Below are 26,277 nucleotides of genomic sequence, written 5' to 3' on the forward strand. Positions count from 1 at the left end.
TGAAAGAGCAGTTAATAAAGCATATAGTATCATAGGCTTTATTATTAGGGACATTGAGTACAAGAGTAAGGAGGTCATGTTGGAACTTCTATAAAACACAAGTTAGGCCTCATTTGGAGTACTGCATCCAGTTCTGGGCACCATACTTGAGGAAAGATGTGAAGGCATTGGAGAAAGTACAGAGGAGATTCAACAAGAACAATTCCCGGGATGAAGAACTGTAGCTATGAGGATAGATTGGATAGGTTGGGATTGTTTTCCTTAGCGAAAAGAAGGCTGAGAGGAGACTTGACAGAGGTATTCAAGGTCCTGAGGGGTATGGACAGGGTAAATACTGAGAATCTGTTCTGACTCAAGAGAACATCAAGAACTAGAGGGCACAGATTCAAAATGATTGGCAAAAGGAAAAAATGTGATGATGAAAAAAATTTTCACCTAGAGAGTTGTTGGAGTCTGGAACAAATTTCCTGAAAGGGCGGTGGAGGCAGTTTGAGCGAGGTATTCAAAAGGGAATTGGATTGCTACCTGAAAAGAGAGAATGTGCAAGGTTACGGGGATATGGCAGGAGAATGGGACTAGGTGGAATGCTCTTTCAGAGGACCAGTGCAGACTCGATAGGCCGAATGGCCTCCTTCTGCACTGTAAAGATACTGTGATAGTGTGAGGTTGGCAAAGGAGGAAATTGTGACAAGAGGAAAATCTTTTTTTACACAGCCAATAGCTAGGATCTGGAATGGACTGCCTGCGAGTGTGTTGGAGGCAAATTGAGTCTAGGCCTTCAAAGGAGAATTGGATAATTATCTGAAGAGGAAAAAAGAGGGCTACGTGGAAAAGGTGGGGATTGAGGCCATTTCAGCTGCTTCTGTGCGAATGGCCTCCTGTGCTGTAACCATTCCATGAGTCCAACTGTTGCCAGTGCTGGTTATAACGGTCTATTGATATTTTCACTTCTCCATCTTCAGCACGGAAAGAGAGCTGACGTGATACGTTGTCAGATTTTAAAATCGCCCTAGAAAGTTAGCAGAGGGAAGTTGCTCTGAACCATCGGTAACTAACTCCCCAGGCGCGCGCACACGCACGAGTACTGATCCTATCCGACAGCGGGAGGGAATGGCGAGGGCGCGGGGGCGAGCCGCGCGGGCCGGGGGCGCGCACGGGCGCGGGCCGGCCGCTTTGCTGATTGGCTTTTGCTGAGCCGGCGGCGGCTGCGTGAGGTGAAGGGGGAGCTGCTGTGCCGTCAGTCGAGGCGGTTAGAATGGCTGCAGCAGCGGGTCAGTAACTCGGCCTCTCGCCGTTTATTGTTTCAGAGGCGCGGGGAGGGGACAGTGGCGGTCGCCGGCAATACCGCACCGTTAAAGCCCGGGCTGAAAGGCCGCTGTGAGCGGCTGGGTGCCGAAGGGCAGCCCTGAGAGGGAGGGAGGGAGGGAGGGAGGGAGGGAGCGGAGCGGCCCTGGAAACAATGGGCCGCCGCTTAGGGAGGGGGTAGTTCAGGGTTAGGGGGAAGCTTGGTAGGCCCAGTGCCTGGGGAGCTGCCCTCTGCTGTTGCTCCTTCTTGGCAACTTCTGCCTTTTGTATTCTCTGTCCCTTCGAGGGGAGTTTGTTTATTTTTTTGCTTTTGTTTGAACCTTCCCCCTGAGGTTTAGGTGAAGAGGATCTCTTCCTTGTCACGGTCTAAACAATTGTGATTGCTCGACTTTAAAACTCGTTCATTTAATTCCAAGAAAGAAGTAATTTCATAGTGAACCGCAATAGCGTGACACTTTCAATATGCCTTCAGAAATGAAGAGGAATATGTTTTAATTGATTTGATTAGGTAACTATGAATACGAACAAAGGCTTTGATACGAGTATTTGTGGTTAAGATGTGTTTGACTACCTTATGAGGTTAAATTGGGTACTTTTATTTGGGATAGTACTATAGCCCCTTTCCCATGGAACGTGTTTCTTGGTTGCTGTGCTCTATATCTGTGTTTTTAAGATGAGGTTAAACATTTGGGGGGTACTTAATTGCAGTGTAATTTCATGCATATTGGGAAGACCAAGGAGTAATTTGAAAGGATCAGACTGATGTTTTCACTTATGAAATTTGAGAAGCAAGTTGTAGCTTTACCGTACTGTAGTCTAGATCATCAGTTTTTGGGACATCCACTTTAATTGATTTGTGGCAACCTAGCTGAATTCAAGATGTGTACTTTAGCTCTAAGGTTGGAGTTGGCTAGTTTGACCAGTTGTGAGACTAACTGAGCAAACTTTTCTTGAGCATTTGCTCATCTTATTTGCCATGTGTTGGATAGTGTAAGATAAGAACTAGGAGCAGGAATAGGCCAGTTGGCCTATTGAGCTTGCTCCACCATTCAATAAGATCATGGCTGATCTGATTGTAGCTTTAACTCCACTTTCTTGTCTGCCCCATAACCCTTGATCCATGAGAGGAAACATCTTCCCAGTACCTACCCTATCAAGCCCCATCAGAATCTTGTATGTTTCAACAAGATCTCTCAATTCTTCTAAACTCCAATGAGTATAGGCCCAACCTGCTCAACCTTTCCTTATAAGAAAACCCTTTCATCCCAGGAATCAGCCCAATGAACCTTTAATGAACTGCTTCCAATACAAATATATCCTTAAGTAAGGAGACCAAAACTGTACATGGTACTCCAGGTGTAGTCTCACCAAAGTCATGGACGATTGTAGCAAGACTTCCTGACTGCAATAAATGCCAACATTCTATTTGCGTTCCAATTACTCGCTGTACCTGCATGTTAACTTTGTGATTCATGTACCAGGACACTGAGATCCCTCTGTACTGTGCATTCTGCAATCTCCCTCCATTTAAATAATATTCTGCTTTTCTGTTCTTCCTTCCAAAGTGGACGTTCTCACATTTTCTCACATTACATGTCATCTGACACATTTTTGCCCAGTCAATTAACTCTGTATCCCTTTGCAGACTCTTTGTACCCTCCTTACAACTTGCTTTCCTATCTATGTTGGCAAATTTGGCAACAATATCCCTTCATCCATATCATTAATATAGATTATAAATAGTTGAGGCCCCAGCACTGACCCCTATGGCACTTCACTAGTTACAGTTTGCCAGCCTGAAAATGATTCATTTATTTAGGGGCTCTCTTTCCTGTTAGTTAACCAATCATCTATGCATGCTAAAATATCACCCACAACACCTTGAGCTCTTCTCTTCTGCTGTAGGCTTTTACGTGGCACTTCATCAAATGCCTTTTGGAAATCCAAATACACAACATTGACTGGTTCTCCTTTATCCCCCTGCTTGTTACATCGTCATGGTGCTCTAATAATTTTTTCAAATACTATTTCTCTTTCACAAAACGATGTTGACTCTGCATCATTGTATTGTGATTTTCTAAATGTCCTCCTTAATAGATTCTGGCATTTTCCTATTTTTCTTTGTAAAGGGTAGTGTTGAGTGCTTGTTTCAGGCATTTTGGAAAGAATTGGGATTTTCTTTGTAAAGCTGGAGAATATGTCTGCTGTCTAGTGCCTTCTATTTGCTGTCATTACTATTTGGCTATCTGATGGGAATTGCAACACTGAAGTAGGCTGACACAACCAGTTTTTGCTGGTTTTTATCTCGTTTGCCTTTATCTCTATCTTCAAGCACTTAACTAATCTACTCTTAAATGTCTGTTACTGGGCTAGTAATCCAGAGGCTTGCACTAATGATCTGGAGACATGCATTCAAATCCCACTATGGCAGCTGGGGCATTTAACCCAGTTAATTAGACAAATCGGGAATAAAAAGTTGTTATTAATACTAATGATCATAAACCTATTGGATTGTCATTTTAAAAAAAAACTCATCAGATTTACTAATATCCATTAGGGAATGAAGTCTGTCGCCCTTGCTTAGTCTGGTTGACATGTAACTCCAGATCCACAGCAATATGGTTAACTCTTAACTGCCCTCTAATGAGGACAAAACTGGATGGACCACCTGGCATCTGCCTAACAAAGTGGAAAATTTGTGTAGGTTATGTTTTATCCACCAAAAGAGGACAAATCCAATCCAGCCTTTTACCACACCATCAGCAGCAAAATGATGGAAGCTGCCACTGGCAGTGCTGTCATATGGCACTTACTAATAACTTTACTCACTAATGTTCAGTTTGCATTCTGCCATGATCAGTCTGTTTCAGACCTCATTACAGCCTTGGTCCAAATATGGTCAAATAAGCTAAACACCAGGTGAGACTGCCCTTGACATCAAGGCAGCATTTGACTCTGTGGCCTCAAGAAACCCAAGTAAAATGGAAGGCAGTGGAAATCTTGGTAAAACTCCCCACTGGCTGGAGTAATATCTACCATTAGGCAGTGTGTACCATCTACAAGATACACTGTGGAAACTCTCCAAGGCTCCTTAGGCAGCACCTTCCAAACCCACAGCTACCATCTAGAAGGATAAGGGCAGCAGACACATGGGAATACCACCACCTGGAAGTTCCCCTTCAGGCCACTCACCATCCTGACTTGGAAATATATTGCCATTCCTTCACTGTCACTGGGTCAAAATCCTAGAACTCTCCCCCCTCCCCCCAGCACTCTAGGTGTACCTACACCACAGGGACTGCAGCTGTTCAGGAAGGCAACTCACCACCACCTTCTCAAGGGCAAGTAGGGATGGGCAATAGTTGCTGGCCTAGCCAGCCACATCCCATAAATGAATAAAGAAAAAGGAAGTTGTGGTAGCTGAATACCAGTCATCCTGGGACATCGCTGCAAGAGTTCCTCAGGGTAGTGTCCTAGGCAGTAATCTTAATTGCTTCATCAATGACCTTCCATTTATCAGAAGCGAGGATACTTGCTAATGATTACACTGTTCCATTCCATTTGCAAGTCTACAAAGAATGAAGCAGGAGGTTTGGGCTGATAAGTGGTAAGTAACATTTGTGTCATACAGTGCCTGGCAATGACCAACCATCTCCAACAACAGAGTCTTAACCACTCCCATTACCATTGCTGAATTCCACCACCTCCCCTTGCACGTGCGCCCCCCCATCAACATCCTGGGGTTATCGTTGACCAGAAACTTAACTGAACTAACCACATGAAAATTGTGTCTGCAGAGCAGGTTAAATGTTGAGAATCGTGCAGTGAGTGACTCCTCAAAGCCTTTCCACCATCAATAAGTCAGGAGTCTGGTGGAAAACTCTCCATTTGCTTGGATGAATGCTCACTGGAGGAATCCAATGACACTCTAGCTCAACGCCATCCACGATAAAGCAGCCCGCATGATTGCACCCATCACCTACCTTCAGCATTCACTCCCTGCACCAAAAGTGCACAATGGCAGCAGTGCGTACCTAGTACCAGACGCAGTGCAGCAACTCACCTTCGCTTCTTCAACAGCTCCTACCAAACCTGTGGCTTCTACCATCTAGAAGTACAAGGGCAGCAGGCACATGGGAAGCCCAACAGCTGCAAGTTCCCCTCTAAATTACACACCATCGTGACGTGGGAGTATACTGCCTTTTACTTCACTGTTGGGGAGTCAAAATCCAGGAACCCTTACCTAGCACCACTGAGAGTACCTACACCACACAGATTGAAAGGGTTCAAGAAAGCTACTCACCACCTCCTCACTAAATGCTGGCCTTGGTAACAATGTCCACATTCAATGAAAAAAGTTTCTGCTTCAGTTGCTAACTCAAATACTGCATCGCATAGCTTTCACAAGCCTGTTTAAAGCTAAGTTTGGTTCTCTGAAATCTTACACTTCATCTTGTATCAGGCTCTCCATTCCAAACTCCTCAGCTGCTGGAGTTCGTCTTTTTATCTATGCAGTCTATTCCTTCGTAATTCTATAATTTCTATTCTCCCCATAATCTCTAATGAACAGTCCCATTTCTTTCAAGTTTCCTGAAGTACATGTATTTCTACACTACTGCCTATGGCCTCAGCATGCTTCCTATAGAGAGCTGCACAAAAATTCAGGATTCAAATATGAGATTCTAGCTTTGAAAATCTCCAGACTATCTTTTACAAAAAAAATAGAAGTCATTACCTCAATGGTTCATTTCATAGTAATATCTTGGATTTCTGGTTGTGATGCCAACATTGGTTTGTGCACAGTTCTTCAAGACAATAAGAGGTGAAAAGGATGCTTCAACCTTTCCTATCTTAATTAACTACAAGGTCCCAATGCAGGTCAATTGGGCATTAGTATGTAAGGTATGTAGTTTATAGCTTGAACTACTCAGCCCACAACAGAAGGGCTTCATTTGGCTCTTGAAATCCAGGGTCAAATTGTGGGGTGAATTTTTGGCAGGATGGTTGTGGAAAAGAAAGGCTTATCTCTCTGCCTTCAATTGAGGGGAGTCGGCCTCATGGTTGGCACATCCTTGCCCAAACCTCTACATGAGCAAATGGTAATAAGCATGCTAGTGTGCAATGTTGAACTTGCTATGTCCAGGGTATTAAGATGACTGGAATTTCACAAACTGTCTTGAATATATTCTTTCACAATTGTAAAAGCATATGCTGTAGTCAAAGGTTTGAGATGAAGTTGCTGGAAAGCGATGCCTAAAGGTCAAATGACTGCACACCTCCATTATATTCAGTGCCTGTCTTGATTAAGTTGCATAGAGTTGCTGATCAACACATCCACCTGCTGTTACAATCGCTTTAGAGACTGATAACTTTGAGGGGAAAAAATGATTTGAGCTTCCAGTTAATAGCTGGAAAGGATAATATGGCAAGATTTCACGTTTTATGACTTTTACTGTAACAAATGATTAAAACACATGACTAAATACCCTTTTTGTAGGCAGCTTATACTTAAAAATACAGGAAGGACTGTTCTCCTTTTATACTTGGCACACATTGCACCCCCTATGGAATTACTGTCCTTATAGCAAACAGTCCACAGTCAATCCCAGCTTACAATGGGTTCGTGTTTCCACATTTCGCCAAGTAGTAACTTTGGGCGACCATCTGCAGGCATTTAGTTTTTGGCGAGTTTCCTAAATCTACCAGCAGTAAAGCCTGTTGCGATGATTCTTTCCCTCTGGCCACACCAGGTTGAATTTCCTGGCATCCTTACATGGCTGCAGGATGCATCTCTTTGAATAAAGACGGTCTTCCTCCCTCATCTGGCTGTGGTAGCTTGCAAAGCCAAGCATCCTCTTCTCCCTACTGACCACATGACTGCTGTCTGTGATATTCATTGATTTGTAGGGAAGTCTGTAACCTGATCCCAAAAGTGACATCCTCTGCACTTTCCCCATGGCAATGTGAAATGTATTAGCCTTGCATCCAGGCAGAAATGCTGAGTAGCTATGCTTGACCTCAACACTCTTTCATCTTAAGTGGACAGCTTACAGCACAATGGTTTACAACCCAATACTTTTAGCACCTTTCTGGGACTTTGGGAGACTGAGTCTCCACTCTTAACACACAGGCCACTGCCATTGTCTCCAAGCAAACACCCTGCACCTTCTTCCCAAGATAAAACAATCTAAGCTTTCCTTTGATCTCTACCAATCAAACCACCCAGGCTTACTGTCAGGCAGACTGCAGAGCAGGTCACATGATACCTGACAACAACACCACCCCCCCCCTTTCATTTTACCCTAACTATAAAAATACCGCCCCAAAACATCACCTTCAACTTTCATAATTGTAATGGTCCAATGTAGAGAGTGTGCATGCTACCTGAGGCCTGGACATAGTATGGTGCAATTTGTTTCCATTCCGTTGCCATCCTTATTTTTAAAAACATTTAGGCCCCACCATAACCAAATTTTCTTTCTCACCTTGAAGGTACTGTTAGGATCATGTTTTTGGGGGCTGACTACTGTCCAAGATTTCACTGAATTAGTTAATTCATATTTGCATTTACAGTCAGTAACCATAGCTAGTGGTAGTCCAATCCAGTCCCCATGTACAGTGCATATTCATGAATGGCTGCAACCCAGGTTGAGTATTTTTTAACCTATGTAGCCAGATGAATCGAGTCCAAAAGAAACCAAGAACTTGCGTTTATGTAGTGCCTTTCATGATTTTGGGATGTCTCAAAGGATTTATAGCTGATAGATGTTGCACCCTTGTCTCTTGTGTGGCTGAGACTGCCTAACCCAGGACAAGGGCCAGCACTGTGATTTTCCTTATCTGTACAACCTGTTAACACACTGACCACAAGTATACTTTAGGCTTAATGTAATTGATTTAAAATTTTGCAAAATTAATTTGATAGCAAAGGAGACTTCCTAGATTAACAAGAGACCAATACATCTTGTAAAATCCCATTAATTAAAACTTTTTTCCAACTCAAAATCAGTCCCCATGAAATTGGTGCTTTGAATTTTAATGTCGATGTGGATTATTGAGGTTTATTTTTTTCTCTAATTTAGTGTTGATGCATCTAATAGAATCAGAAATAAGGCAGTACAAGTGGCCGTTTTTATTTGAATATATTAATAGACATTCTTTGGTTAATTAGCATGGAGTAGGAGTCCTATTGGTGAATGTTAAGCCTACAAATGTGGAAGCCTACTTTGTCTTCAGTAAATTGTTGACATGCACAATATTTTAAAAGGTAAAACATAAATTTAGACTTTTGCATGATCTCCAAGTTCAGGCGAAGCCAACCCAATTTGAAATACGGTGGCCACAGATGTGGGAAATAGTAAATCATAAAGTTCCCAAATTCGATTTTAAAATTCAGGTATCTGACAGTAATAAAGTGGAATTTGACCTCCGTTATTGTAAACCAGTGACTCTTGTTGTGATGTATGAAATCATGGGCAAGATTTTCTGCAGTCTGAAAGGATGGTTAAGCAATAGAGGGTGACTAGCTTTTCTGTTGGAATATTTGGAAGATGACTGATTCAGATGAGGGAGGAAAAACAATCCAAAAGGAAATGATTTTCCTTCCTACTCTCTCAGCGTCTGCCTCATTTTTAATCAGTTTTGGTTCAACTTCGCACCAATGTGTAATAATTGGAATGTGAATTACTTTTTACCCTGTGCTAGCCAGAGTGAAATAAGTTGTAAATCCTGAAATTCTGCTTGTACCATTTAAGTTAATTAGCTGTGGTTTGGAGAGTCACGGGGGAAGAAATTGTGCAAGCCCACTTTTGCATCTGTTTTTCAAATTGTTAAATGTTTGCTTACTGTGTTCAGTATGGCATATTTTTTTAAAAACAAAATACTTCCTGATATCCAATAAGTCAAACTAGTTTTTGAACTGAAGTGTATTGAATCTTGAATTGAGATAAAGAAATAGTATAAACATAATTGTGAGTTTCTGTCAGATTTGAAAAGCACTTGATTAACCATTGATTATACAGGTACATGCAAAGTATACCTGAAGATAAAAGTTAGTATTCAAACTGGGACCTTTAACCATTTAATCCTGGAAAGCTCAGATTCAGTCCAATAAGAGAGTTCATTTTTACGTCACAAGCAGAAATGAACAAGTCTTTAGGATAGCATTATCAATGTCTCAAAATAGTGTAATTGGATGTGGATGTATTTGTGCACTTGGAATCCAAGTGTGTCAGGACACAGAGGTGGCAGGGAAGCTTTCTCTAGTTGCAGGAACTGCAAATAGCAACAGTGGGAAGTTGAGGAGGTGACCCTGGAGATCACAGATCATGGGAGTAATGGGTGGTTGCATGCATTTGTGAAATTTGGGAGCACTTTAATGGCTGATTAGTGTTGAGGACATTAAAATTGTTGGAGTATGTGAACATGGGGAATTAAATAGGTGTGGGAGTACTTGATCCAGGAAAGAATAGCACTACCTTGGTATGTCTCATGTGAGTAAAGAACTGCTAATTGGAGGAATCAAGTATAGTAAATGTAATGGGTATGTTTAAAAATGTAATGTTTTATCTGACAAACATAAAAGTGCTTGCAAGTCAGGAAATTATCTCAGAAATTATCTTGAAGTCAGGAAATTATCTCAGAAACCCTTAAAGAAGGATGCGACTCAGCAAGGTGCATCCTGCAAAAGAATGAACTTTATTTCATTTGACTTTTGTTGTATAAAGTACTCTAATGCCATCTAGGTCTGTCATTACCACCTCACTTAATCCATCCACTATCTTTTGTGTTGTCAGCTGCTTAATCATGGACGAGCTGCCATTCCCTCCAATTAAAACATTGGGATCACAAAAGACAATGTCTTTAGGTCTCGTCATCAATTTCATTTCCTTGGGCGGTGTCTCAGGCTGAACTCAACTGCTTGCAACCTTGCAACCTCAGTGACATATTGAACCCAAAGCTGAGTTTCTTAACCCACATCCTGTTATTAGAGACTGCCTACTTCTGCCTCTGACATGGTTCGCCTCTGTCACTGTCTAAGCCCAGCTGCTGTTGGGACCCCCAGCTGCTGTTGGGACCCCCAGCTGCTGTTGGGACCCCCAGCTGCTGTTGGGACCCCCAGCTGCTGTTGGGACCCCCAGCTGCTGTTGGGACCCCCAGCTGCTGTTGGGACCCCCAGCTGCTGTTGGGACCCCCAGCTGCTGTTGGGACCCCCAGCTGCTGTTGGGACCCCCAGCTGCTGTTGGGACCCCCAGCTGCTGTTGGGACCCCCAGCTGCTGTTGGGACCCCCAGCTGCTACTATTCCAATCACAAAAACAAAAATACCTGGAAAAACTCAGCAGGTCTGACAGCATCTGCGGAGAGGAACACAGTTAACGTTTCAATTCCATGTGACTCTTCATCAGAACTAAGAAATATAGAAATGAGGTGGAATATAAGCTGGTTGAAGGGGGGGTGGGACAGGTAGAGCTAGATAGAGGGCCAGTGATAGGTGGAGGCAAAGAAGAGATTGCCAAAGATGTCATAGACACCAGGACAAAGGGGTGTTGACGGTGGTGATATTAGCTGAGGAATGTGTTAATGATGACCATCCCAATGCCCTCTTATTAGGCCTCATCTTCCACCCTCTGTAGCTCATCCAAATTCTGCTGCTCAATCCTAACCTGCAGCAAATTCCTATCACAGCGTGCCTCACATGTGAAATTCTCATGTTTGTATTTAAATGCCTCCATGGGACTGCTCCTCCCTTTGTAACCACCTGCAACCCACTTCGAACTCTACCTTTCTGAAGCTCTAGCCTCTTGTGCACCCATCCCCTGCTCGACACAGTGCCCCCCTCCCCCTCCCAACAAGCTCCTCTTGACTCAGTATTGAAGGTCATGACTTCAGCTGTGTTGACCCTAAGTCGGAACTCCCTCCCCTAAACTTCTCTGCCTCTCTTCTTGAAGATTCTCCTTAAAACCTACCTCTTTGATGAGGATTTTAGTCACCTGCCCTAATAGCCTGATATCTCCTTTGATTGCAAGAGCCCAAGATGAATCTCATCAAACCATATTGGGATGTTTACTTTTAGGCAAGGCACTATATAAATCAAGTTTTTGAGTAAACAGGAAGCATATAATTGGTACCTGCTGTATTAATGTCTAAACCGAAAAAAGCTAACTTTGCAAAAGACGTATAACTGCGTATCACAAACTTTTGTTTTTTTTTACATTGATACCCCATTGACTTGAATAGTGAGCACTGTTGTGGAATTTTGTGCAATACAGCTTGGCCTCTTAATTATGTATAGTTTGTGTTTGCTTCAGATCAGTTTTGGGGGATGTGTTATGTGCATAATATCCCGCACAATCCATATAGTTCTATATCTCTCCACAGAAGTCTATATTTCATGATTATACTAATTTTTGTGTGATCACACTAAATAATCAACAAGCAACTTCACTCTGACTCTGACAGTAATTAGTTGGATTTTGTCATTTGCTTTGCATATTGTTTCTTCATTGCTGCACTTTAAACTTGTACTTTTGTAATTGTTATTTAAGAAACGTGAGTGTTTCATTTTAAACTAGAAATTAAATTGAAGGTCATTGGCCAGATTGTAGTTTGGTCATATTTCTTCATGGCAGTGATCAATTTACCCAATAATAGACCAGCATTTATTTCAAGTAAGAGAATCTGTGCAGGATGCTGGTTTTCATTCATGGTTTTTTTTAAAACCTTTAGGTGAACAGATGTTTGCACACTCCCAATATTATTGTATTTTAGTTTAACAAAAAATACCCATTCATTTGCTCAGTGTATTGTAAGGGACATATCTTTTTATTTCTGTTGGACTGTGTATTAAAATTTCCATGGCTGTAGCTTGAAAGACATGTCCACTGGAACAGGATGAGAGAAATATACAATGTTGCAGTCCTGGAACAAGGTGTGCCATGAAAGGCAGGATAGTGCCAGAAAGGAGTCCTGGACCAAGACAGCTACCTGGCAACAACATTTTAATTGGCTCCTGACCAGGTGACCAGGTTTTGTGTGAGAGCAGTGAGCTGAATAGCCCCTAGCCTGAAAGGAAAATGACCTAAAACCTCTCTCCTGTGTGTGGAAGATTCCAGTAATTCCACAATAATAGCTGGCTCTTTTTCTCCTCGTATGTCTATAACCTGCTCTCTCTGAAAACCCCTGTCAAAAGGCAAAGGGGAAAGTCACTGTTGTAAATTTAATAGGTAAATAGCTATTTATTGAACAAGTTGTTAACCAGAGGCAAAAGGAAGGAATAGGAATTACTAATGTCTAACTCTATAACCTAAACTCTACCCCTTAAACCCCTATACACACACAAGACACATAAAATCCATGTTTTGTTGTGTGTCTTAAGGGTGGGATATAACAGTTTAATAGCACCAATCCCAGTTGAAAGGCAAGTGCTCAACCAGCGAACTAAATACAGAGTGCTGGAAGACCATCTTGTGTCATCAACAAGAACTGAAAGGAATTTGGAAGACATCGATCAAAATCAACCCATCGAATTCTGTACTCTGGGATTGGTGCTATTAAACTGTTTTATCCCACCCTTAAGACACACAACAAAACATGGATTTTATGTGTCTTGTGTGTGTATAGGGGTTTAAGGGGTAGAGTTTAGGTTATAGAGTTAGACATTAGTAATTCCTATTCCTTCCTTTTGCCTCTGGTTAACAACTTGTTCAATAAATAGCTATTTACCTATTAAATTTACAAACCTGGTGCTCATGTTCTGTTCACCTAAATTAAACAGTTAGGTAGAATTGGGGCAATCTGGTGTTTTGATCAATTTTTTTCACATTTGTCACACCTCGGGGAACAGTGGGGCTTGATATTACAGCGCACTATCCCCACTGAGTCGTGACAAAGTTTGGGGGCTCGGGTCTGGGATATTTTGGAACAAAAGACAGCCACAATTTGGGTGCAGATTTAGGAAGTAATAAAAGCTAAACGGAAACACCAGGTTTGTACTGTCAAAAATAAGATGGCACTGGAAACTGCTAAAACTTTCCTGCAAGTGGAAGAGATATCCCTGACAATTTTACAGGAGATCCCAAAAGCCAGGTTAGTTGAATTGGCAAGTAAATTAAGAGTAGGATTGCCTGCCAAAGCTAGGAAGGCAGAGATAATCAAAGATGGCACAGCATTTTAAATTAGAAGGAATATCAGAGACTCAGTTCTCCAAAGGTTGGTTCATTGGAATGGGCTCAAATTCAGTTACAAATAAAAAAAATTGGAACTAGGGGCAGCAGAAAAAGAAAGGGCAGAGAAAGGAAAAGAGAGAGAGTGTATTCCAAAGGGAACAGGCAGAAAAGGAAAGAGAAAAGACATTTCAAAGGGAGCTAGAAATGGCAAAGTTAGAAAAGGAGGAAAGAGAAAATGAGAGAATTCCAGCTTAAAATGCTGACTGTTAAAAAAGAGACGCTAGTAGGTGAGGCAGGACTTATTTCCAGATCAGAACCCAGTGAGATGTTTACATATGTACAAGCTCTTCCAAAATTTGAGGAAAGGGACGCTGAGGCATTCTTCATTTCATTTGAGAAGATAGCTAAACAGATGAACTGGCCAAAGGAAAACTAGACATTGCCTATGCAGAGTAAATTGACAGGTAGAGCATGGCAAATTTATGCTTCACTGTCAAGAGGAGGTTTCTAGGGATTATGATGTGGTGAAAAAGGCCATTTTGAGTGCATATGAGTTGGTCCCTGTAGCATACAGACAAAAGTTTTGAAATTTAAGGAAACAGTCTGGGCAAACTTACGTTGAATTTGAAAGGATTAAGCAAAGTAATTTTGACAGGTGGATATGAGCATTAGGAGTTGAAACTACCTATGTAGTTCTTAGCGAGACCATTCTCTTGGAAGAATTTAAAAAGCCTCTACCTTCTGCTATAATCCATGTTGAAGACCAAAGGGTTGCATCTGCTAGACAGGCAGCAGTAATGGTGGACGATTGAGTTGATCAATAAAACAAAACCTTTTTTCCATCAACCCCATAAATTTGAAAAGGATAGAAAGTGGGAGCGTGAAAGGAAGGCAAGTAGCCAATGTAAAGAATGGATAGCTAGGAATAACTTGAGATCTCCTCCCCAGATCAGGAAGGAAGGTACTGAGGGTGAAGGTGAAACTTGAAGGCCTAAGTGTTTCCATTCTAATGAAGTGGGACACATTCGTTCAGAATGCTGGAAGTTGCAAGGGAAGCCCATGGGACTTATTGGAGTTTGTAAGAGTCCAAAAAGGGAACTCGAAAAGAAAATGCCAAGGATCAAATTGTAGCTTTAACTGTGTCAGCTGTGGCTCAGTTCATAGCACCCTCGCCTTTGAATCAGAAGGTTGTGGGTTCATGTCCCACTCCTGGAAAAAAACTAAGAATTGTGAATGTACTCGAAAGAGTTACAAATAAAGGTCTGGAGGTAAACACTGCTGTAAATGCAGGTAAAATTAATTAAGTAGATGAGAAATATAAAGGGTTTTTGTCTAAAGGAAAGATAACCCCTTTTTCATCAAATGATGCAGCTAAACCCATAACTATATTAAGGGCCACAGAAGCTACTCAAACTCTTGCTGGAGAAGGACCTGGTTTTCCCTCCAGAGTGTTCAAATGAAAGCTGAAGTATTGGTAAATGGGATAAGTGGAAGATATATCCCGGTTCCATTGTACAAAGTGCAATTGGAGTGTGAATGTTTTGTCTGGATCAGTGGTTGTAGGAGTGGCTAAGAAATTACCAGTGGATGTAGTTGATTTGGCTCCTGGGGGATGATATGGCAGGAGTGAAAGTTACAGCTTCACCCATAATTAAGGAAAGTCCAAGAGAGGCTAAAGAGATGGAGCAGTTACAAGAACAAATTTCTGGTATTTTTCCATCGTGTATGGTGACCAGAGCAATGGCTAAACAATGTCCATCACCAGGGGCCAAAGTAATACCACGAGCAGATGTAGAGTACCTGAAACTTTCTTTAAGGATGAGGATAATTCAAAGGAAGTGTTTGGCATATCTTCATTAATTGAGGTTCAAAAAGCAGATCCAGTGTTAAACAAATTAGCACAGTTGGCTGAAGCTGAGGTGGAAGGAATTCCAAAGTGCTATTACATTAAAAATGGAGTTCTAATGAGGAAGTGGAGACACCCTCACAGACCTGCGGATGAGGAATGGATGGTTGGTCATATAGTGAAGCTGCCCAAATATCGTAAGGAGATATTGAGCAGCCAATGAAATCCCTATGGCAGGACATGTAGGAGTACGGAAAAGCCAAGCATCGATAAACAGGCATTTTACCTGGCCAAGGCTTCATAAGGACGTAGTGCAATTTTGTAAAACGTGTCATACATGTCAGGTGGTAGATAAACCTCAACATTTAATCAAACTAGCACCTTTAATACCCATACCAATTTTTGAAGAACCGCTCAGTTGAGTATTAGTAGATTGTGTAGTACCATTGCCCAAAACAAAAGCAGGACATCAGTATATCCTTACAATCATGGATACGATGACCCAATTTCCAGAAGCTATTCCTTTAAGGACAATTACAGCTAAAGTGGTAGTGGAAAAGTTAACTCAGTTTTTCACTCGTTATGGCCTACCAATTGAAATACAATCTGACCAAGGTTCTAACTTCATGTCTAAAATTTTCCAAGACGTAATCAACAGTTAGGGAATCAGACAGCTAAAGTCTACCACCTGTCGCCCACAGACACGGGGAACTTGAGAGAGACACCATCAGACTCAAAACCATTATTAAGACCTATTACAATGAACACCCAAAAGATTGGGACAAAGGATTAGATTTCTTAGTATTTTCTACCAGAGATTCTCCGAGTGAATCTACTGGATTTAGTCCATTCGAATTGATCTGTGATCACAAAATAAAAGGTCCATTAAAAGTGATCAAGGAAAAGTTCCTAAAGGAGAAAGGTGAATCCTCCATGTTGGGTTACCTGTGCATCTTTCTAGAAAGACCCTCAGGAGCATGTGAAGTAGCATAAAAGTACTTCAAAATTTCCCAAGCCAAAATGAGAGAATGGACAGACAAACATGCTACAACTGGAACGTTCCAAGCAGGAGATGAAGTATTGGTATTATTACCTTTGCAGGGTGAACCCCATGAAAGTGAAATTCAGTGGCCCTTGTAAGATAGTTAGGTGAGTTAGTAAAATGACTTACCTGATAGATACCCCTCCTGAGTGTAGGAAGAAGAAATGGTTATGTCACATAGACATGTGAAGCAATATCATTGCAGAGAAGATAAGACAGAGCAAGTGTGCCAGATGATAGTAGTAGAGGATGACAGAGACAGTAAGGGCAAGGTAGAAGGAGAAATAGACAGTACCCAAAGTGAACCTCCTACAATTCAACTAGCCAATACGACAGTACTGGGACAGTTAGACACCGTGTAGTCATATTTAGAGGAAGGACCAAAGAAATATCTAATAAGGTTACTTAGGAAGCATAAGGGAATTTGTAGGGATACACCTGGATGTGCCACGTTAGATAAATATGACATGGACGTAGGAGACTCAGTGCCGATAGAACAACATCATTATCGGCTGAGTCCAAAAAACAAGCTCCGTTAGAAACAGAGATCCAATATATGCTGGAAAATCAATTGATTGAGCCCAGCCGAAGCAGCTGGAGTTCACCAGTAGTGCTTATTCCTAAACCCTATGGATCCACTAGATTTTGTCTAGACTACCGGAAAGTGAATGTTGTAGCAAGGACAGATTTGTACTCAATTCTTCAATTAGAAGATTCCATTAATAGGGTTGGCAGTGTCTCATTTCTTTCTGAAATTAACCTATTGAAGGGGTACAGGCAAGTGCCATTAACATCAAGGGCTAAAGGAAATTTGTTGCACCAAGTGGGTTGTATCAATGTCTAGTCATGCCGCTTGGGTTTAAAAACGCCCCAGCTACATTTCAGAGACTTTTGAATCAAGTCGCAGCTGAAGCGCCTAACTGTGTGGTTCATTTTGACGATGGCGTAATATATAGTAACACATGGGAAGAACCTGTAAAGCAATTAGAGAACCTGTTTAAGCAATTGGCTGCCTTAGTCATAAATCTGGCCAAGAGCAAATTTGCAAAAACAAAGGTTACTTACCTAGGTCACATTGGTAGGACAAGGGCAAGTGTTGCCAAGAACAGCAAAAGTGAGCGCTCTCTAATAGAATTCCCCATTCCTAAAACTAAATGAGAAACCATGAGGTTTTTGGGAATGTGTGGGTTTTATTGAAAGTTTGTGCCTAACTTCACAATAGCTGTACCTCTCACCAATTTGTTAAGAAAACAGGCAAAAATATCATGATCAGCAGAATGCCAAGCAGCCTTTGAAAAGCTGAAGACAATCTTAATAAATGAACCAGTGTTGGCCACCCTGACTTTACCAAACCTTTTAAAATGGGAATTGATGCTAGCGACTTGGGCGTAGGTGCAGTCCTATTACACAATGATAAATTAGGGATAGAGAAGCTGGTGGGGTACTTTTCCAAGAAACTAAATCAATATCAGAAGAAGTATTCTACAGTAGAAAAAGAAACGCTAGCATTATTGTTGTCTCTTCAACACTTTGAAATTTATGTCCGACATGATAGCAAACACTAACCTACACTGACCATAATCCGGCAGCATCGGCGGAGAAGAAAAGAGTCAACGTTTCGAGTCCTCGTGACCCTTCCTGCTGAAGGGTCATGAGGACTTGAAACGTCGACTCTTCTTCTCTGCCGATGCAGTCAGACCTGCTGAGTTTTTCCAGGTAATTCTGTTTTTGTTTTGGATTTCCAGCATCCGCAGTAGTTTTTTGTTTTTGTTCTGACCATAATCCGTTGGTATTCATTGAAAAGTTTAAAACTCAATGTGAAACTGTTTAATGGAGTCTATTGTTTCAACCATTCAAAATAAAGATTGTTCACATTACCGGTAAAGATAATTGTGATTGTGAATGCATTGTGCCAGCGATGCTCAAATCCAATGAATAATAAAAAAAAACACTCAGTATTGCCTATCCCTAATTGCCCTTGCTCAGAGGGCATTTAAGAGTCAGCCACATTTGCTGTGGGTCTGGAGTCACCTGTAGACCAGACTAGGTAAGGATTGCAGATTTCCTTCCCTAAAGGACATTAGTGGACCAGGTGGGTTTTTACAACAATCAGCTATGGTTTCATGGTTGTTATCAGACTTTGAATTCCAGATTTTTTTTTATTGAATTCAAATTTCACCATCTGCTGTGGTGGGATTCAAAACCGGGTCTCCAGAGCATTACCCTGGGTCTCTGGAATACTAGTCAGTGACTATACCACTATGCCACACCTCCCCTTAAAATAATAAAATAAGTTAAAGGGGTAAGAAATACTGACAATTGTATAGGGGGATGAAGGATGAGTGTAAGTCTTGTGTTTTGTTGTCTGTGTGTCACATACCTTGTGATGAAATGTATTTTTGAAATGGTGTTTCATCTCTTAAAGGCGGAGGCATGTAAGAAACATATCTTTTTATTTTCTGTTGGACTGTGTATTAAAATTACAATGGCTGCAGTTTGAAAGACATGTCCACTGGAACAGGATGAGAGATATATACAATGTTGCAGTCCTGGAACAGTGTGTGCCATGAAAGACAGGATGGTGCTTGAAATGAGTCCTGGACCAAGGGAGCTGCCTGGTAACAATGTTTTAATTGGCTCCTGACCAGGTGACCAGGCTTTGTGTGAGAGCAGTGAGCTGAATACGTCCTAGCCTGAAAGGCAAAAGACATAAAACCTCTATCTCCTGTGTGTGGAATATTCCAGTAATTCCACACTAATAGCTAGCTGCCTTTTTTCTCCTCGTATCTCTATAACCTGCTCTCTCTGAAAACCCCTGTCATGAGGTAAAGGGGAAAGTCAGTTAGAGTAATTGAAAGGCAAGTAGTCAACCAGTGAACTCAATACTGAGCGTGGGAAGACCACCTCGTGTCAACAACAAGAATGGAAAGGGATTTGGAAGACATCAATCAAAATCAACCCTTTGAGTCCTGTACTCCGGAATTTGTGCTACTGAACTGTTTATTCCCACCCTTAAAATCCATATTCTTTTGTGTGTCTTATGTGCTTTGTATGTGTGTGTATAGGGATTTAAGGAGGGGTAGAGTTTAGTTAGAAATTAGCAGTTCATTTTTTTTTTGACACTGGTTAAGTTTGTTCAATAAACAGTTAGTTACCTATTAAGTTTACAAACCTGGTGCTTGTATTCTGTTAACCTAAATTAAACAGTTAGGTAGAATTGGGGCAATCTGGTGGTTTGATCAAACTTTTCACATTTGTCACGGCTTGGAACAGTGGGGCTTGATATTACAGCGCACTATCCACACTGAGCCATGACAGAATAATCATAGCTTTTTAACACTGTAGATTAGAGTTGTTCTCTAGAGAAGTAAAAAGGTTGATTTCTGTATGAATTTTCAAAACGTTTTTTGACAAAGTATCGCACGATGCACTTGTTAAGCAAATTTAAAGCCCATGGTATTAAAAGGACAGTGACTGCACTGATACAAAATTGGTTAAGGGACAGAAAGCCGAAGGTAGTGGTGAGCAATTATTTCAAACTGTAGGGAGCTAGACAGTGGTGCGTTCCAAGGGTCAGCATTAGGATCAATGTTCTTAATGCCATATTAATGACCTGAACTTGGGTATACAGGGGTGTCGTTTCAAAGTTTACAAATGGCACAGTGTAGTCAACAATGAGGAGAATAACAGACTTCAGGAGAATCTAGACAGGTAAAACGGGCAGAAACTTTAACAGTGATGTGTGAAGTGATACATTGTGGTAGGAAGAACAAGAAGCAGTATAAATGGTTCAATTTTAGAGGGTGCAGGCTCAAAGATCTACAGGTGCATGTACATAAATCTTTGACAGTGACGGGGCAAATTGAGAAAGTTATTAAAGCATATGGAATTCTTGGGTTAAGCATGGATGTTATGCTAAATATTTGTTTAAAAAAATGGTTAGGCCATAGCTGGAGTATTGTGTTCAATTCCGGGTCCCATACTTTCGGAAGGATGGACCTTGGAGAGGGTTATTATGACACAGCCAATAGTAAAAGCTGAGTTGTTCAAATCTCAGAGGGAAACCTGAAATAACTGTCATAACCAATTTTTTGCAATTTTTAGGTTTCGAGATGCAGGCTTTGAATCCGGTAGTAATAAGACCACTGAGTCTCAATGTTTTTAATCAAACTAAATTAAACATTTATTAATACAAAGATTGTAGTCACAAACATATGTCTTCAAAACTTTTGCTATAATAACTATAAACATCCCCTAATTAGTCTGACTCTGTTAGACCCTGGTAAAGCAACAGTAAAACACAGATTTAAACAGACCCCTGGCAAAGCACACCCTGGACAGTCACATTCAAAATGAGTTTCTTTCAGCTCTGCGTCCTTGCGGACAGACTTGAGGCTTACAGGCTGGAGGCTTTAGATCTTAGAATCCCTCCTCCTTTTACCAACAGCCTTCTCTTCCTTTATAGATATTTCCCCCTTTGAAAATTCTTATTGTCACTAGAATTTTAAAAAAACTTTAAATCTTCTAACAAAACCCTTTCATAATACCCACTTTACTAGTAAGCTTTAAAAAATAAACACATTGTTTCTAAGCTTCACCTGATTAGATGTAATACTTCACCTGCTCTTTTGAATGGTCTATTTAAAAATGCATATTTCCCCCTTTATACCTTGCCACCTATTCCCCGACGCTTATCTAATTTTTCAAATCTACTTCTCTGTATATCAAAGCCTCTAGGCCAGCTGGCTTTAATCCAATTAAGAGACACACACACACACAAAACTCTATTTTAAAATAACTTGCTGTAGCATTATTATATCTTCTTGACACGGTGAAGAAGAGATTTACTAAAATGGTCCCAAAGATGAGAGACTTTGTTATGTGGAGGGACTGAAGAAGCTGGGTTTGTTCTCCTTAGAACAGAGAAGGTTAAGAGAAGGTTTACTGATAGAATAAAGAGAAACTGTTTGCAGTGGCAAAAGGGTCAGTAACCAGAGGATACAGATTTAAGGTGAATTGCCAAAGAACACGATATATGAGGGAAGAATATTTAACATTGAGTTGTGATCTGGCATGCACTGCCTGAAAAAGTGGCGGAAGCAGATTCAATAGTCACATTCAAATAAGAATTGGGTAATGAGCTATGGGGAAAGAGCAGACGAGTTGGAATAGATGGATGGCTCTGCCAAGAGCCGTAACAGGCAGAATGACTTGAATGGCAGCTTCTTTGCTGCACCATTCTATGATTCCAATTCTATAATTTTCCCCACAATTTATTCAATATTTTTTGACTTTTTACAGTCGGCTGTGTGCACAGTTTAATTTCAATGAATGGTGCCAGCCTGAGTACCTGCCACTTATATATTTAAAAAAAGTTAGATATGGATTGCCAAGTAGTTTGTGAAAATGACATGTGCATCGGTATGTAGTTAAGCTCTTTAGTACCTAAAATTCTGTGATAAGTACTGATTAAAAATGAGTGGGCAAGCTGGAAATGGATTTGGATTCATACTCTGGGTGGGGGGGAACTTAAATATTGGTGAATTGGTCCGATGTTAGTTATTTTTGATATGATATACTTACAGTCCCTGTCTCCTTCCTGGCAAATTACAGAAGCAGTAATGGTGTGAATGATTTAAACGGTAACAGATGGAGTCACTGTTGCAACTGTACTTCTGATTGGCCTGCTAATCCAAAGTGTGAATAAGACTTTAATACATAATGTTGATATATTACGATCAAATTCTGTGATGGATGTGAAAACTAAATGAATGGTCTTGTTATCTGTACATTAGGAAAGCTGCCAGCCATACCCTAGTGACTGAAAGTTATTAAAACCCATTGGCTATTGGTTATTCTGAATATCTATCTGCTATGAAAAAGCAAGCTACCATTATACATGTTTAATGACTGGCTTCTTGAGCCTGTGGACATCTTTTAACCAAAGTTTGTATCAAATTATCTAGTACTATTCAGGCACTTATTTTTGCCAGCATATCTGCTTTTAAAGACTATATACTAAATGTCATTTGAATCTGTTTATCCGAGAGCCTGTTAATTAATTAGGGGTGGTGAGATCTAATTTGTTTGTAGAAAAATCTAAATAAAATCATTTTGCTCCAGGGCATCACAAGTGCTTCCAGAAGGGTGGCTCTGGTGAATACAGAATGTTCATCTCTGACTGTAAACAACTCAAATCATTGCTGTACTTTGTATTTTCATGTCTTACTCCTTGCCTTCCCTTGCTCTTTTCATTTTTAACTTCATCCCATTCCCCTTTGCCAAAAGGTAGAAGGAAGGGAGGCACAGTAACCCCAGACTGGCTGCTTTTTGTAGCTCTGAGCCTTGCTGTTAACTTTCTTTAAAATAAAGCACTCGTAGCTGTTAATATATCAGAAGTAATTCTTACTGAATGGATGCTTTTAAAATGTTATGAGTGCTTTAAGAGGCTGATTTTCCTAGCAGCAAAGAACATTCAAGCTCAAGAATTGTCAAGATAAGACTGCTGGTGTTGGCAATATCAGCCTTTTGTATCAAAAGGTGATGAGAGGAAGAAAAGGTAGTTCCTGCTGTCTCGATCCATCCTTCTGCACTGCTGCCATGTGGATATTCTCTTCTTTCACTGTTACTCTGTAAATCTACCTCTCCAGTTCTGTCTGAACTCAGCCTTGTTTAAATTCCTAAGCCTTTAGGCTAGGGCAGTTCTATTTTGCTACTAGCGGATTTAGACTTTGCTTCTCCCTTAAGTATTCTGGCTTAATGCAGAGGAAACAGAAAATCATATGTCCAGTCGTGAGTCATTCTGCTTGCTTTCTTGGCCTTTGTCTCATGCAGCGTCCTTATTACAAAATATGAGGGTCAATAACCTACAAATCCCTTTGGGCTTTGCTCAATTCTAAAATTTGATTTTGAAATGTTTATATGAAAAGAAAATTACTCCTAGCTTCATGTAATATTTCTAGTGAAATTGCCAGGTAGATATAGCTTCTCCCAAAGATGAAACTCCATAACTTATGCAGTTACTGTTGAAAGTTTGAATCTCTCCCCCCCCATCCCCATCCTCTCACTACCGCGAAGAAAAAAGAGGCGGAGAGTTAAGAAATAGAGGACTTGTTGAAGTGTGGGGGGAGACAAGTGCAAGTTTAGACGGCTTGAAGCCAGAGCACAGTAACCTGACGAGGTGGATTTATAAGCGTCTTATTGAGAGCTGGGTCATCACAGCTGGAAATTTGGCCCCCAGTAGCTGAGCAGAAATGGCAAATGAGAATCTGTCTAGAATCTGGAGCACAGGATTTGGCTTGAAATATGACTAGTGAAGGCTTCATCTTTGCTTCACTGTTGGTCCTCTCTCTTCGAGTCAGAAAATTGTAGTCTGGAGTTTGCTTTCAGCAAATGAACCCAGATGACTCCAGAACAGTATTGAGAGAATGCTAAATTTTGGGGTCTGGTTTGGGAGCGAGTGGCAGGGGGTGGGGGTTGGGTGTGTCAGATGTACAAAGGATTTCTCCCCTTGTTCTGGTCAACATTCCTCCTTTAACACCTTTTCTGATATTTGTAAGGCCTTGTGTGCAAAATTACTTATGTAAGTCTCTGCACTTCAAAGTAATTTTATTACATGTGAAGCTCTTTTGCAATGTCTTGATGTAGTAATGTACTATATAAATGCAAATCTCTCTCATCCCCATTTATGGATCCGGGGGTGATAAGATTAATTCAGTAATAAAATCCCTTTTCCATTTTACTTCAGTGCTGCAATATTTTTGGGCCACTATTTAGCTGAAATATGAATTGTAAATAAGTAATTTTGAACATATTACTATAATTATTTTTGGGCTTTGCTCGTATTTTCTTGTGTTTAGCTCCAAAGACTACTCCCATTAGCAAGATCTCACTCTCCTACAAAGTGAAGGGTGACTTCGAATGCATGATTTCTGGAGTTATTGTCAATGATTTAGTTGAAAATCCTTTAAAATGACTTGTGCATCAAACAAAGCGGATTAAGATTTATGTGACTCCTTTTAAGTATTGTGTTTGCAAATTCTGCTTAATGCAGGAGGAGTAAAAGAGGGAAATTCCTTAATGTCTGTGAATTTTGTTCCTGATGTTACTTGGAATGAAGTACATCAACCGCATCTGTACAATGTTAGCCTTGTCATTAAAGGGCCTTGAAATGTAGTATAGGTACAGTTATATCTAATTAAAACTGTTAGTTTATTGCTGTAAAGATGTACATGAATCCCTTTCACCTCAGCCTTTCCCTCACAGCTGGTGACATGTCATACTGGTAACACTATCCTAGTGGTCACTAAGAGTTGTTTGTAGTTTTGAGTTGCATCAACGGGAGCTGGGGTGAGACTGACTAACCTTTTATTTTTACTTGGGCTGAGCATTTCCCCTCTGCTATTGGTCTTGTTGGTCCGGAATTGAGTTTGATTTCATGTCCTAGGAATGGGGGAATTGTTCTCATCCCTGAATTTTACTTTGTTCTCAGTGTCCTGATACTGGTACTATTGGAATAAAAATGTCTGAAATAGACGTCAAGCAAACCCCATCAGCATCTGTGGTATGGGGTTAAAAGGGTTAAATGTTGTCTTAGAGCAGAGAAGACTGAGGGGGGACTTGATAGAGGTAGACAAAATTATGAGGAGCATAGATAGGGTAAATAGGAAGAAACTTTTCCTCTTAGCGGAGGTGTTAATAACCAGGGGTATAAATTTAAGATAAGAGGCAGGAGGTTTAGAGGGGATTTGAGGAAAAATCTTTTCACCCAGAGGGTGGTTAGAATTTGGAACACACTGCTTCAGGGGGTGGTAGAGGCAGGAACCCTCAACATTTAAGTAGTATTTAGATGAGCACTTTAAACACCATAGCATACAGGGCTACGGGCCAAATGCTGGAAAATGGGATTAGAATAGCTAGGTGCTTGATGGCTGGCATGGATACGATGGGCCAAAGGGCCTGTTTTTGTGATGTATAACTATGAAAACACAGGTTAATATTTTAAATAGACTCATCAAGACCCATACTTCTGATGGACAAACCTTGAAGTTAATCTCTTGTTAGCCAGGTAAGGTGTTGGAGATGTGTATAAAATTGTAATCAGTTAATATTTTGAGCTTCAGTGTTTCCCTTTGAGGCCTATGTGTAATATATTTATGACTGTTGCACATTTTTTTGTATGAGATAAACGATGATTGCTACTGTCTTGTCTTTCCACAGAATTGAATAAATTTTCACTGGGACACAATGGAGTTTCAAGTACAAGTCAGAATATCGGGATGGATCCTGCACATGCATGTAGCATTCTGCAGCAGCTTAAATGTATGTACGATGAACAGCAGCTGACAGACATTGTGGTGGAGGTAGATCATGGAAAAACGTTTTCCTGTCACCGAAATGTACTCGCTGCAATTAGTCCTTACTTTAGGTATGCTTTTGCTGTTTTGGTAGCTAGTCACATATTAATATTACAAACCAGCTTATGGCATATCAAAGTGGTGGGAATGGAGTCAATCAATGTGAACTAAACAGCCATTTTATCTTTGAATCTGAGTTTTGAAGGATTTGAAATTCTAGTCCTTTCAGTTACACTACCATGTACAATGGCATGGAGTTGAACGAATATTTCTGCTTTGAAAATAAATCTCAGATGATGTTTAAGATGACTTTGTTATAAAGAATGAGAGTCTACAATATAATTCCAGAGTTTAATTCTTAACCCTGTCAGGAAGCCACTGTAAATAAGTTAAAATGTGTTTCATAATTTGCTTTTGATGAGAATTTATTTTCAGTAGAAGAGAATAGCAAGTTGACCAGACAGCTGGTTTATTGGGATTAAATCTATGAAAAGCTATTTCTTCAATTCTTGTTGGATTAGTGTATTTGATTTTTGAGTTTTCTCCATGTTAAGATGTAGTTT

At 40.6% G+C, this 26,277-nt stretch overlaps 1 protein-coding gene across 2 annotated transcripts in view; it reads left to right on the top strand.

Annotated features, from left to right (window-relative positions):
- Positions 1–1,171: 1,171 nt before the first annotated feature.
- The window catches only part of kbtbd8 (kelch repeat and BTB (POZ) domain containing 8), a 36,483-nt gene continuing 11,377 nt past the window's right edge, over positions 1,172–26,277 (top strand). The window contains exons 1-2 of one of the 2 annotated variants that reach the window (XM_078543677.1): positions 1,172–1,271; positions 25,578–25,785. In XM_078543677.1, the coding sequence (XP_078399803.1) occupies positions 1,256–1,271; positions 25,578–25,785 (224 nt within the window). In that variant the 5' untranslated portion in view covers positions 1,172–1,255. The remainder of the gene's footprint in view (positions 1,272–25,577; positions 25,786–26,277) is intronic. The other variant, XM_078543678.1, reaches the window with a different exon arrangement.

Source organism: Cetorhinus maximus, chromosome 6 (genome assembly GCF_964194155.1).
Source record: "Cetorhinus maximus chromosome 6, sCetMax3.hap1.1, whole genome shotgun sequence".
NCBI lineage: Eukaryota > Metazoa > Chordata > Chondrichthyes > Lamniformes > Cetorhinidae > Cetorhinus > Cetorhinus maximus.